The sequence below is a fragment of the Fistularia commersonii genome, chromosome 35, assembly GCF_037954325.1.
Source record: "Fistularia commersonii isolate RoL2024-O1a breed Wild chromosome 35, RoL_Fcom_v1.0, whole genome shotgun sequence".
Lineage (NCBI taxonomy): Eukaryota > Metazoa > Chordata > Actinopteri > Syngnathiformes > Fistulariidae > Fistularia > Fistularia commersonii.
The window spans coordinates 5,152,002-5,166,130 of record NC_141318.1 but is presented as its reverse complement, the minus strand read 5'-3'; the positions used below and the strand labels follow the sequence as shown (position 1 = coordinate 5,166,130).

Sequence of the window (14,129 nt, the reverse complement as noted above, 5' to 3'; positions counted from 1 at the left end):
GGGGGGGGGGGGGGGACGACTTCGAAGGGATTCTCTCATCATGCTGGAAATTCCCAGTTATCCTGAGTGCGTGAAACCATTTACATGCAGATGCACTAAAATCAAAGAGTTGCATGAGACAAACGTGATCGCTGTCGTGGCAAAAAAAAAAAAAAAAAAAAGACACTGACGTTGTTGAAAGGTGCTTTTTTTCCCCTACTTATGTACTAAACTAAGCTAAACACATCACTGAACTACCTCTCTGCTCTACTGAGATAAAACTAAGCAATTAGGGGACTATGTTCGAGAATAGTTATCTTCAATTTTTTCTCTATCTGGAGCTCTGTTGTGTCGGCATGTAACCAAAGTTAGCTCTGTAAGTGAAGAGACCCCTCTTTGTTTTCTTTATTTATCTCGATTCCCTGAAATATCCCTGTAAATAGTCTTGATTTCTAGCTTAATGTCTGGCGTGTTCTGAATTTAAATTAATAAAGATTCCAGCCGATGAGTCAATGAAATAGCTTTTTGTGGACAGCGTGAAACGGATCATCCCTGTTTGTGCTACTAACCCAAATTTGATTTTTTTAACAGGAAGGAAAATCCGTATTTATTTCAGTTGTTTCACAACATACATTTATGCACAATATAGTAAAGCACACTGATCAGACACTTCATTGGTGATCTGTTGATCCAGATTTATCACTGCAGTACCGATTATGACCACAAGGGGTTGCTAGCAGCCAGTTAGCAATGACAGTCCAATGGAAAAGGAAAAATTCACACCATCTTCAAAGTCCCGCTCTCCTGAGCTCCCCTGAGGGTGGAGGCTCCTACCTGGGCCAGAACCCCCTCCTGGTGTGTGACGTCTGCCTCTGCTTGGACAGGAAGGACTGAGAAGGGCCTGGAGATCTGGAGTCGCAAAAGCCCTGCTGCTGCAAAGTCGATGACTGCAAGAAGCAACGGGGTATTATACCGTAATCAAAATATACAACTGTTACTTTTTACAAAAAACAGACTCCGTGAGCATCGGTGAAGTGTTTACTGGGCTTTTAACAACTCCCATCAGCTCTGTGAGAGTGAAAGAAATCCAATGTTGTGAAACTCCCAACAGCAGCCAATGATATCGGTGACGACCCTCTTTGGGAAGACACCGAGTGGACCGACCGACGTCAGCGATACAAGCGGAGCTTGTGAAATTCATAATAAAAGCAGAAGCTCATCTATCACGAGTGATCCCAGTTGAGCAGATTTGTTCACCCGGCCCTCGGCCTCCGACGCCCCCCATTAATATACTACGTTTGACTGACAATACCTGATTGCACCAACCAAAGTTCTTTTTTGAGTGTAACTGGTCTGATATGACTAATTTCGCTTTGACTACCCGACGCTACACAGTTGCCATCTGATCAACCCGTAGTGATTTTTGGAGATCGGGGTCGGGACGTCCTTATCTGATTGGTAATCAAGCGATTAAACTACTGTACTTTATCTTACCATGCTCTGCCAGGCTGTGAGGATCAGCTTCTCCTCTTGTTCCCGCTGTGACTTTTTATTCTCTCCCTGACCGTCCTGTCCCTTCGACAAACACACGCGGTAAGACACAGGCAGCCGAGGCCTATCTGAGTTTATAAACACGGCACTAACTCACCTCGGTCTTCATGCTATCGAACGCCTTCTTCTTGCTCGCCATTATTCCAGATCCGATTGCAAACGTTTGCAAGGCCGACAGACTTGTTGGACGTCGGCCCCCCCCTGACCTGCCCCGTCCCCTCTGCAGCTCAGCGCTGCTCCTGGCTTTTTTTTTTTTTTTTTTTTTGCATCGGAGGCCATGGGTTTGTTGTGCGGCGGGGTGGAACAATATGGAGGGTTGCCGCAGGCTTAAGCGCTCTGGTTCCTCACTCCGGTCAAAGATGCCATCTTGCTGACGCGGGTGTATTCTCTGTTGAGGGGTCAGTCGCCGTGCCGGGGATTTGTAGGCGCGCGTCGTAACACAATACAATTACCCCCAACAAAGATGTAAGCTTTTTGTCGAAATCTTTTGCAATTAAAGCACAAGACGGACTGAGCAGTAAAAGTTTAAGGTGTTTATGAAACAAAAAAGGGTTTCGATTGCCCTCCATGTGATCATTGAATGCTGCCAAGAAAAGGATACTTTTCCGCCCGTGTCGCTAAGTCATTATTAGCCGATATGTAGTTCCCTCTGATTTGGTTGATCCCCCTTCAAAGGCTAAATTTGCGGCTTATCAGCAGAAAATCAAACGGTCAACCAGAATCTCTGCACCCCAGTGGCATTTTGGGTGTCTCAATTTCCTGCTGGCGGTCTGAGCAAAGGCCGGCCCCTTCCAGTCCTTGGGCTGACTTCTGGGGAAATGTGGCTTCTGTATTTGTGATGCAAGTGTGAAATGTGATTTGGTTGGAGGATTTCAGAGAAGAGGGCATGTTTCCTCTGAAACCTTAATGGAGGCACCAGGTGTTGGACTAATACCGGACCCGTGGCCTTCACCGTATTTACCACACGGTCACCTTGTTAAGAGCGTGCAGATGTCTTTTCGGACATTTGGACGACATCGTGTACTTTCCGTTTTGGGAAGAGGCTCTTAAAACAAAGAGATACAGAATCAGGAAAATATGTGGGAACTATCAACAGACAAGTGTGTTTAGTGTCAAGAGAGGAAAAAAAAAAAACAACAACCACAAAGTATGGCAGATTCCTGTGTTCTGGCAGGCCCGAACATATGCTGGGAAAGCTCTCTCCTCCTGAGTTATGGTGACACAAGTTGAGACGGCTCAGGAGTCAGGCTTCATCACTTTACAGTGTTTAGTTAATCTACCAGTCTGTAGCCGCTGATCACAAGAAACACTGAAATGAGTAATAAGTCCTCTACTGCACCCTCGGGGCTCTTTATAGTTTTTGTCCAGTAGTTTGTCATGTCATTGTACAAAAAAAAAAAATATCCGGGAACTCAAAAGGCCTGACAGGCAAAAAGCAGGGTGGGTAAGAAAATGCAATAACACATAAATTGTATTAAGAAATACTATAGGGATGCATTCATGGACCATGGAAACCAAGCAAACAAAAATTAGGTAATGTAGTTTACTTTGCTTCTGGACAGTCAACTGACACTTTTGCTCATCAAAACAGGAAGTGAATGAATTCAGGCGAATCACCACCATATTTTTTTTAATACAACGGAAGAATTTTAATTTTCGGTTTCCTGTTGGCCACGTACCAAAAACGATAGAAGCCGGGATTTTTTTTTTTTTTTTTTTTTTTTTTTTTTGCACCTGTACAAATTTTTGTCTATCATACATCCTTATTTGTGTCCTCTCCTTCCAGCGCCTGGTGTCTACTGAGTAAACCATGCCACAAATCCGAATCGAGCCGCCCGGTCATTCCACCAGTCAAGTCCAGCCCGTCACGTCTGCTCTTGGCACTTCCGTGACTGAGCTGGTTTTGCAAAAAAGTGCACGGTATGGGCGGCCAAGCACGGATGCGCCGGTTCTTGAGAACCAGACCGCCATGTTACCTCACCTAAAGGTAAGGGCCAAAAGTTTCCATAAACGTGGCAGAGAACACGGATGCAACGGGGATAATTGAAACTCTAAATAGATCATTATTCCCTTGTTCCAATGTTCCGCTTCTTTCACCTTCCATATTGTCACTTTTGTAAAAATAAGTCATTTTTTTCAGGTGTTTTCAGAAAACGCAAAAAAACGTAGTGATATAATAAGAATAAGAATAAGAATAAGAACAACTTTATTAATCCCGAAGGAAATTGCAGTATGTAAATTGCATATGTTGAACAAGGAGAAAAAAATGTATGAACAAATTATTTCAAGAGGGTGACAATATGTTGAATGCTCATTTAAATGACCATGTTCTTGCCATTTTAGGCCTTAAAACTTAAACCAAAATATTATTGGCGATAAGAAGCCATTTGGCGCGTGTGCCGAAGTGTGAATTTTAACTGCACGATATGAAAAAAACTTAAAAGAGCTTAATTTAGAGACAAACATTGCATGCAGGTCACAAATTCATTCATTCCAATCATTCAGTGATAATACGTGATGATATTTGTATGAGTATCAAGGTGATGGGGGACTATTTGTTAGAAACTGAGAGGAGGTAATTGAACAATCTTTACAAAATTGTTACAAAAAGAGGTAGCTCTGATGAGATGAACGGTTTCATTTTTGTTTTTACATGGTATGTTTGCGCGTATGGATGAAAATAAGTCTACGGACCGGTTGGGCAACTTGCTAAAACATCCAAGGAAGAGATATTTGGATCGTTGTCAATAATCAGATAAAACCGCCGCAGGATGGTGGCAAGAGGGGCCTAAAAAAAAATGGGATCAATATGGAGATCACGTAAATACACACACACACATACACACACACCCAGATATACACACATTGTGCAATAGTTTTATCAAACTCACCGTGTCCATTAAGTAAACAAACGAGTCCAGTCGCTGTTTATTGTCCTTGTATTTTTTTTGCCCGATGTGTGTGCACGTCCACGTGCACGTGTGTCTGGGGTGCGTGTTCCAGGCACACCTTGTCTCACACACCCTGCCTCATAAAGAAATACTTTCTGTGCTCAAGGACCTGTCTGTCTGGTTCTCTCTGGCCGTGTGTGTGTGCGTGTCAGTGAGTGTGTGTGTGTGCGCGCTATCAGTCTTGTTTGCTATCGACTGCTTCTTTTGTAAAACACACATCCAGTACCTTTTTTTTTTTTTTTTTTTACTGTTCTTATGAAGTTTATCTAAACGTTATCGTCGGTCCTACCAAGAATGAATCAACTATTTGTTAGCAGTGGGTCTGAACAAAAAGAAGCATCAAGACAGACAGCAGAGTCAATACTCCAGACGCATAAATATTACTGTCTTTTTATTGACTTTTATTAAGAAAAAAAAAAATGTAATTCAATTGTCATTTTCCATTTCCCTTTTGTCTGAGTGGCTGGGTGAATCCGTCCCCCGAGCTCCGCTGGCGTCAACTCAACTGTTATATAATTCTGTGCCAAGTTATATTTAACAGCGAAAAAAAAAAAAAAAAAATCTCCTCAGATGCGCTTCCAAAGGACTCATTTTTTAAATCTAATTAAACAGCGTCCTGGATCCTGGATCTAATTTTTTTGGCGTGGATGAGCTTGCGGGGGAAGTGAGGAGGGGGGGAAAGAGGAGGTGTCACACACAACGTTTGATATCGGCACCCTGAAATCGGTTCGTCAGAGGGGTTTCCACTTAAATTCTCCAGATTAATGTTTGGATCCCGAACAAACGGCGAGTTTTTTTTTTTTTAACGCGTGTAAATTCGTCCGCCGGTTCCAGACGAGCCGGGCCTGTTTGTTATCCGGGCAGCGGCCCCTCGGCGGTGGTCACTCGCACCAAAACATGTTTTTCTCCAAGGGGAGACTGAAAACTGGGCAGACGATGTTTCCACCGGTGACTACAGGTTATTATCCCAGTGGACCTGAGGATGTTATTACCGCTGAGGTGGCGCAGACTTTCCAGATGGGAGGGATCACGCTAGAACGCGCCGCTCTCAGTTATAATATTGTGTTCTTTCGGATTGTTTTGCCAATTCTAAGCTGGTAATGACATGGCGTGAAAAAAGTTGACAATTCCAGTTTTCACGCCGCTGGGAAAATAACAGTCGTCGCCTCAACCCTGGAACCCGGACCGGCCGCTAAAAATGTCAGAAAAGGTGGGCTAAAAGGATTTTTATTCATAATAAATCTGTCCTTTTTTGGATTTTTGAAACGTGGCAGTCGTATTCGTCGCGTCCGCGGTCACGTTCCGCGCATCCAGACGGCAGCTAAAGGTCAGACACGGGTTGGAAATTGACTTTAAGCTGCTCAAGTATCAAACATGTGCATCGTACGATCGCGCAGGAGAACAAAACGTGCTCCAAAGAGACTTTTTTTTTTTTTTTATACAATTTTTCCATTCTCCCTTTTAAATCTATCCACCGGACTGAGCGCCATGACACTCCCGTCTCGCTGTCACGCTTCTCTCCGAGGGAACGAGCCCATCCAAAACCGCTGAAAGCAGTAAATCTCTTAGCAGCAGTAAACACAATCCACCGCTGGTGGGATGATAGTTTCTCCGCAGGTTTTTTTTTTTTTTTTTTAATTTTATTTAGCTTGCTATCTGAGGGTGGACTTGCAGGAATAAAAGTTGGGCAATTCGGGGCAAAAAAAAAAAAAAGGATCTGGAATTATATTTGATTCATTCTAACTCATACAAAACAACATTATAAGGACACATCACAAGGATACACTCTGACTAATGTTGCTCAACGGCATTTCGGCACGCAGACAGGAGGAACGTAGGACGACGCTAAAGTTCCGGGCCGATCCTTAATTTTCCCACGACTCCGGCGTCTGAATCATTTTGCTTTTCTGAATTAGCAAAATCCATTAAGCAAATGGGAGTGAAATGTGAAATTAGAAATAATGAAATGATTGCTAATGTTTCACTTCCTTACATTATCAGCACCTTCGAATCCAGCGGATTAACTCACGGAGGGAGGCAAACGTAGGGGAATGCCTCGAATCCCGAAGGTCACATGGAAGTGAGTAGTTAACCGCAGCGGCAGTTAAGAACGGAAATCGGATTTGATGCTTTTAGAGCCGTTTCTGCAGAAGTACTGACCATCTGACCTCATACGTGAACTCATCGTCTCAGCCCTCCATCACATTTTTTAACACATCCAGGAATTTTTTTTTTCCATAAAACCACCGCGGCCTTCTGACCTCAACTGGGTTTTTTTTTTAATTTTTTATCTTCACTGCACCCTTAATATCACTAGATATTTTTCATCACCGGTTTACTTTTCCAAAGAATGGACTTTGTGTCATTACGGGCGGATCCGCCGGGAGAAATCAGTTCTGACCGGATGCACTGGTTTTACCTCGTAATATCGGTTTATCTGGGTTGTGAATATATGTTGCAACCAGATGACAAAAAAACAGGAAGGGAGACGTCGATATGCGGCGGAAAAAGCAAGTCACACTCCTCTTCCCGCTGTGCCCATCTTTTAACTCAGCCGTTACAGCGAGGACGTTTTTTTTTTTTTTTTTGGAGCCGTGAGTGAGGTTTCATACATATCCTCAGGTGCAATTCTTAACGTACCGCTAAAAGTGAAATCAAAAGCCCTTTTTCACATTGTATCCGTGAGGGTTCTGTTTTATTTTCATCCTCAGTAGTGGACTGAAAATCCAAAAGGTTGATTATTTTCATCTCATCCCGCCTGCTTCACATTTCATCCTCAATGGAAACAATGCCGCTCACCGAGAGAGTTCCCGGTTCGAACACTTGGGTCGGCTTAGATATTTCTTCGCCACTGTTCCCTCTTTTGGTTCAAATACCTACAACGGGTGAATTTCATGAAGGATTCGAAGTCTGGCCCTTTGATTGACAGGTGACCAAACACCCTGTCCCCCCACCACCTTTGTATTTTACTCCAGTAACTTATTTATCTTAACCCTGACACCACTTCAATCCTATCTTCATCTAAAGATAGGATCTTTCGATAATTTTATTTAATCTAATTTTATCTAATTTTACTGTTAGCAGTGGGTCTGAACAAAAAAAGCAGATAACAACATCTTATTTTATATCTTATATCTAATTTTATTTTATATTTTTTAGTCCCTTCTGTTCAGATTATACAATTTCCCTCCGGCATCATAGTTTTTTTAAAATTCTTTTAGATACTGAATGATTGAATTATTGTTATGCTTTTTATATTTGTCTCACAACTTCAGTTGATTCATAAACAAGAATTACACTTATGAGGCTATGAAAAGGTGAACGGATGGAAATCAGCGGCGACAACATGATGGTTTTATAGACGAATCTACCCCAAAATATCGCTTAAATTACCTCGGCCTTTCACATCAAGTGTAACTGCACGTTATAGCAATAAAGCAAAGCAATAAAATCCTATTAATGTAAATAACACACTGAGAGGAAACATCTTTTAGAGCACAAATAACACACTTTGAATAGAAGAAGCACATTTTATTCGGACACTATTAATCATATCGGGTTTTGAACGCCAGATATTTGCTAGATAGGACCACAGTGAAGGATATGGATGCTTTATCCATCACATTGCAGTGTGGACTTTACACACCATTTCATATCTTAGGGGAAATACAGATGGGGAAGTAGAAAATAGGGATTATTTTTAGTTTGAGACAGTTGTGCAAGTGCGAGATTTGTGGGGAACCTGCAGAGCAGTGGCTTGGCGGTTGTTTTTTTTTTTTTTTTTTTTTTTTTGTAATTCTACTCAGGAACGGCGATGGAAAAAAATTAAAAAAAATGGAACAGCTGCACGGTTGGACATCTGCATCCCAGAGCAGATGCCGGCGGTGGCGGTGGGGATGATGATGGCGGCGGGAGCGGGGGGGGGGGGGGGGGGACGACAAAAACGAGGGTTCTGGAGGGCTGACTAGTTAAGAGCTGACTCCCTGCCCTGGCCTCTCCTCCTCCTCCTCCTCCTCCCATTATTCTTTCTGTCTTGCCTAATTCCATGTCACTCCCGGCATCCCTGATGGATGCTGACAGAGGCAAGCGTCCTCCGCCCCCTCCCCTTCTCCTTGCTCATCCCCGACCACGGTGACCTTGCTCTGGAAGTCGCCGTCCCGCGGGTCGGCTGGGAGCCTCTCGCGGGGCGCCGCGTTCGTCTGGCTGTCAAAAACGCAGCTGGGACGCGATTCACCGACCCATCTATGACTATTAATCTCCCATCAGTTGAAGCACCGCTGGCACATCATCACATACTTTGGTTTCACAAAATTTTTCGATACTTGCCTAATGACTCGACCGGCAGAAAACCTATTGAGTTTTTTTTTTTTTTTTCTTTAGTTGAGTCAGTTCGTCAGTTAAAGAAAAGAGTTACACAATGTATGCCCGGCAGAATTATCCCGACGTGTCAATCATTTCTAAAATTCAGGCGTGGCACAATATCAACTTACGCACTTATGTCTGATCCATCCCACTTCCCGTTGGGCAATATCCAAAAGTTTGAAAAAGCTGAACTTGTTGAATTGGATGGAGGATGTCAGGTAATCGTCGCCGGCGCATGGGGAGGGGAGCGGGGATTAAAAGTGGGCCAACGCCTCACGTTGACGTGGGTCAGTAACGATGAAGTAAACTTCATAAAACAGCAGATTAGGTAGGAGAAAGTGGACGATGTCATGTTTTGGTGCGGACATGTATTATTCATGCTGTCAGCAGAGACATGGGTGAAGTCACAGGAGGGTAAGTAATCGCGTGTGTCACATAAATCAACAGCGGCGATGACCTCATTTTACTGCATAACTCCCTCGCCCACACTCTTTAAGAAGCTCCAGATGCATGCAGGCACACACACACACGTAGACGGGCGCTTTTCCATGTGTTTAGTCAAAACGAAGAAATAAAATGACAACGCTGACGCTTGTTATGTTAATTATGAACACCCGATGTCTTTTTTTTTTTCTTTCGTTTTTGAACTGAATCTTCAGTTTAAGTGCCGATGCAGTCGGGACACGTTGCATGAACCCCCTCGGGCCTCATTTGACGGTGGTCCAGGCAGAGGACCGGATTTGGTGGTGTGTGAGGGAATTTGGCCTGAGCTTCGTTTTAGAATGAGCTCCCCTTACACTTACTCTGCGTAAACAAACTCAACCTACCACCACATCAAACAAATTATTATTATCACATTATTAAAGGGGGGGTCGGACATCTGGTGCAATTTGGATTTCCTGGAACATTGAAAAAAAAAAAAAAAAAAAGCAACTCAGCTGGACACTGGACAGTTTAACATTTGGTTTTCATTTAAGCTGGAAAAAAGAGAATAGGCTGATGTTACAACAATCCGGCGCAGGTTGAATCTAACGGACGACTAAACACCTCAAACTTGGTATTGAAAAAAAAATCAGAAATCATCCGATCGCTCCTCCTGTCACTGAAAATATGACCTTTAACGCAGTTACAAAATAACAAAAACTGCAATAAAAACGACGCTTTAATGTTAAATAAGTTTTTTAATTTTTTTCATTTTTTTTTATAAGTTCAATCATTAAATTGAGGTCAAATGTTGCAGCTTTGGCGGTTAAATGAACGCTTTGGATTAAAGAGTACGAAATTCCTGAAATGCAGTGTATATTAAAACAGTCATTAAGTGGGAAACATCTGCACACGGTCCCGTGCACGCAAACATACCGTGACACACACAGATTCACACACACATACACACACACACACTGGGCCCTGTGTTCAGATGTTGTCTGGAGTTCATGCAGGTGTTGTACCTGGCAGCAAAAGCCAAACACTTGTCCCATTCCCACCACACCTGGCTGCAGCCGCAGACACCCGCATGACAATAAACTCTCCCTCCCTCTCTCACACACACACACACACACACACACACGAGCCCTCGCACACACACAGACAGATGGGCATGAGTGTACATGGCAGCGTACACCCACACACAGTCCTCGCTTGTTCGTGGCGATCAGACAATAATTGGTGCACAAGTCACTGCCATTGTCAAAACACAGACGCAAACAGCAAGAGAGTAACGCAGGCGGACGATCATGACAATGCGAGAAAAATAAAATAAAATAAACTGCCGTGTTGTGCCCTTTCCCCGAGACCCTTTGCCGGAGTTGTGCCTTTAACTGCGATTCCATGCAAATCGTGACTCATTATTTTACACTGAAAAAAAAAAAATCTCTTCTAGCTGTAATTGGTACAGCGTGCCTATCTTAAGATAAGATAAAATATACTTTATTGATCCCCAAAGGGGAAATTCTTTTGTCAATAAATGACAATATCAAGAAATTTGAGTATGAATAAAAGAGGCAATTAAGAGATAGCAAAAAATAAAAAAGATGGCAATTTTCTATTTACCAAAATCTATATTTGAAAGTAGATTATTGGCTGACCTTGAAACCCTTCTATTAAACTGACTCGTGAAGGCATTTAGTGCAAAAGTGACGTAAACAGCTCTCATTGCACAGGAGACAAACCTGCTATTTGTCATGATTTATATCCGAATTGGGGAAAAAAGATCGGCTTCTGGATAAGGAGACGTTGATTTATTTCCCATAGCCGCTATCATAAGACCAACCTAATCACACAACAATTCAGATGTGGTTCTTCTGTCAGCAGCTAATAAATATACTTTTTTTTTTCCCCCTTCAGCTGCATCATTTTTTTTTTATTGTTTCTTTTATGCGATACACACTACTTCACTGTGAAAATATGTTTCCAGATCTGGCGATCCGTGTTTCCACACAACGGGACAGGTTCTCTCCCGAACGCTCGCCCCGGGCCAGCCGGAAGCCGGGACGAGGTGTCAATAATTCCCCAAGCCGTCATTTTTCTGCCTCCGTTCTCCGCAGTTCATGTCTTGTCTTGCTGCCTGCTGTTTTTTTTTTTTTTTTTTTGCAGCCCGAGAGCCGGAGAGATGATCTCATCCATGCCTCGCTGCTCAACCCCCGCTCCCAACACAACATTGTTTTTATCTGACCAAAATAGCCACCTCTGGCTGGAAAAACCCTAGTCGAGAAGACAAACAGAAATAGGCCAAGAGTTTCCAAGGAAGCGAGTCTGGGCCGGAGGTGATGGTTTTGACTGACAACAGCCACGGGGTGACAGAACCGCACTCTCCAGGCACAAAACCTAAGGTGACAGGGAGAAACTCGTATTATTTTTGTGTGTTTGAAAAGGTGAATAAACAAAGTGGAAACTACCTTCTGCAGAAAACACCATGTGATCTACAGAGAAGAAGTTTTTCACGGGCAGTTTGTTCTGTCTTTTCTACTTATCTTGTACATCCGTCCTGGAATAATAATTGACAGTCAGAATTAAGAATATTTTACTTGTAACAATCCAACTTTATATCTTTACGTCAACACTTCGCCTCACCAAAGGGTCCTCGAATGAGTTGTGTTGTTTGTCGTGCACTGATCACATCACGTCAGTGACAAATCCATTGGATAATGATCGGTTATTGATTCCTCATGTCACATTGATATTCCAACTTAATTTTTTTTTTTTTTTTATTCTCATCCATCAGTACCCAAGCTCTCGCTGGCGGTGTAACGCATGAGAAAATGGCGCATTAAAAACACCTTTATTAAGTGTTCACATGCAGGCTTATGTATTCAAACGGGAAAGCTTTAAAAATCATTGACGCGAGGCAAAGTCCGCTTTTCAAAGAATCGATGCATATTCGCACAATGGCGAAAAGGCTAGAGGAAACAGGTCAAGTGAAAGTTAATTGCGCTATTAACGCCATGATTTATGATTTTGCCTCAGAGCTCCGAGCAGCATGCAGCCGTCGGTCGTAACCGAAGTATACAGATGATAAATTATTGACCACACTGAAAAGAAAATACGTCTACTTTTATTTCAACACACGGGAAACGGTTTTAAGCTTTGACAACTTGGAGATTGTTGTCGTCTTGTTGCCGGGCAACCAGTGTTTACACCGTGATTCACCAACTCCAAGCCGTCACATAAATCAAAATATGGCACCTCATAAACAAGTGAGATTTCTGGCTTTGACAGGTATTAATCAAAATTTATAGATTGAAATTCTTTGTCAGTTATTAGCAAGAAATTGTCTGAAAATGAGCTTTTGGCTACAAGTAAAGGAATATAATAACTGTACACACACACACACACATATGTACCTACTATCTGCCCACATATGTATTCTTTTTGGTCTATATATAGTATAAGTAAAAAAGTACTGCAACTTCACACACACATACATAGATACATGTGTATTCTTACTTGTCTATATATAAGAAAAGAATTCTTCAAGTATGTATACATACTTATACATGCATGCATACATCCATACATACAAACTATTATCTACATATGCATCCTCTCTTGTCTATACTTATGGTAATATACTATAACTACAATATATTCAGAAACACAAGGATACATACATATTGGCTACATATGTATCCTTTGTTGTCTATATATAGAAATATATGCATACATACATATATTCTACATATGTATTCTTTCTAATCTATGTACAAGGTAAAAAATACTGTACTAAATTAATACTAAACTATACACACACATGAATATATATATATATATATATATATGTGTGTGTATATATACACACGCACACATATACATACATATATATTGTATTCTTTCTTGTCATATGGAAGAAAAAAAAACAATAACTATACTCACACATACACATATATGTACGTATTGTCATATTGTCAACATACCCCCAATGAGGATTAATAAGTAATATCATATGTATTCTTTCTTGTCCATGTAGTAGAAAATATAACTATGCAAACACATATATACATGCATACATACATACATACATATATATTGCCTACACTTGTATTCTGTCTAATACAAGGAAAAAATATGATACATGAATACATATACACAAGCAAAAATACACACACATGAATACATATTCATACATACATACATATTGTCTATATATTTATTCTTTCTTATATCTTCTCATATATAACACACATGCATAAATACATACATACAAACACACATATTGTCTAAATATCCCCGTAGAGGTTTAATTATTAAGTATTATTAAGTGTTAACTTAAATATTATCTTACTATACGTATTCTTTCTTGTCTTTATATTCTTTCAATGAAAATATATAGAAATACATATATGTGTGTTTGTGTAAGTGTATGTGCTCGTGCATACATTAACACAACTCTTTGTGTCAAACAATAAAATACGGAAGTATGAAAACTGCGGTTTAGTTTATAAATATTAGGAAATACAGCTAGTTCTGATCTCATAACTCCGACTTCTTTGAAAAGTGTTTTTAGTGACGTGTCCCACTAACTCTTAACTCTGTCAGCTGTCAGTTAAACTTGTTTTCCGGTCTCGGCTCCCCCGCGGAGGTCATGTTGTTTTCTCCCGTCCTTCTAAACAACAATCGGATAATTTTGTCTATCCGGCTCGCAGGAGTTGAGACGCACACACAAGGTTACAGATGCACAGACGGACAAACACGTCTGACCCTCTCCTACCTCACGACATGTGAGGGAGGTACGGAATTACGAAGAAAAAAAAAAAAAAGACAGAAAAAGGAAAAAAAAAAAAAAAAAAAAAA

General features: G+C 41.4%; 1 protein-coding gene and 1 long non-coding RNA gene across 3 annotated transcripts; one reads left to right on the top strand and one right to left on the bottom strand.

Annotated features, from left to right (window-relative positions):
* Positions 1-535: 535 nt before the first annotated feature.
* Positions 536-2,216, bottom strand: LOC147213982 (protein Hook homolog 2-like). 2 transcript variants are annotated; one of them, XM_086142680.1, is made up of 3 exons: positions 1,628-2,216; positions 1,474-1,554; positions 536-926 (listed from the first exon to the last, which is right to left on the bottom strand). In XM_086142680.1, the coding sequence occupies exons 1-3, from the start codon at positions 1,667-1,669 to the stop codon at positions 810-812; spliced, it is 240 nt and encodes a 79-aa protein (XP_085998806.1). In that variant the 5' UTR covers positions 1,670-2,216; the 3' UTR covers positions 536-809. The 2 variants fall into 2 exon arrangements, with proteins under 2 accessions (XP_085998806.1, XP_085998807.1); XM_086142681.1 differs by having other exon boundaries at positions 1,474-1,548; positions 1,628-2,215.
* Positions 2,217-3,316: 1,100 nt separating this feature from the next.
* Positions 3,317-13,762, top strand: LOC147213981 (uncharacterized). Its single transcript, XR_015104455.1, has 2 exons — positions 3,317-3,517; positions 11,436-13,762. It is a non-coding gene; the product is annotated as an uncharacterized LOC147213981 (long non-coding RNA).
* The last annotated feature ends 367 nt before the right edge of the window (positions 13,763-14,129 follow it).

Coding starts and splice junctions, on each gene's coding strand:
- LOC147213982 (XM_086142680.1), bottom strand. CDS start 1,669: ATGGCGAGCAAGAAGAAGGCGTTCGATAGCATGAAGACCGAG. Junction 1,555..1,627: donor TCGATAGCATGAAGACCGAG/GTGAGTTAGTGC, acceptor TGTTTGTCGAAG/GGACAGGACGGTCAGGGAGA. Junction 927..1,473: donor TCACAGCCTGGCAGAGCATG/GTAAGATAAAGT, acceptor TGCTTCTTGCAG/TCATCGACTTTGCAGCAGCA.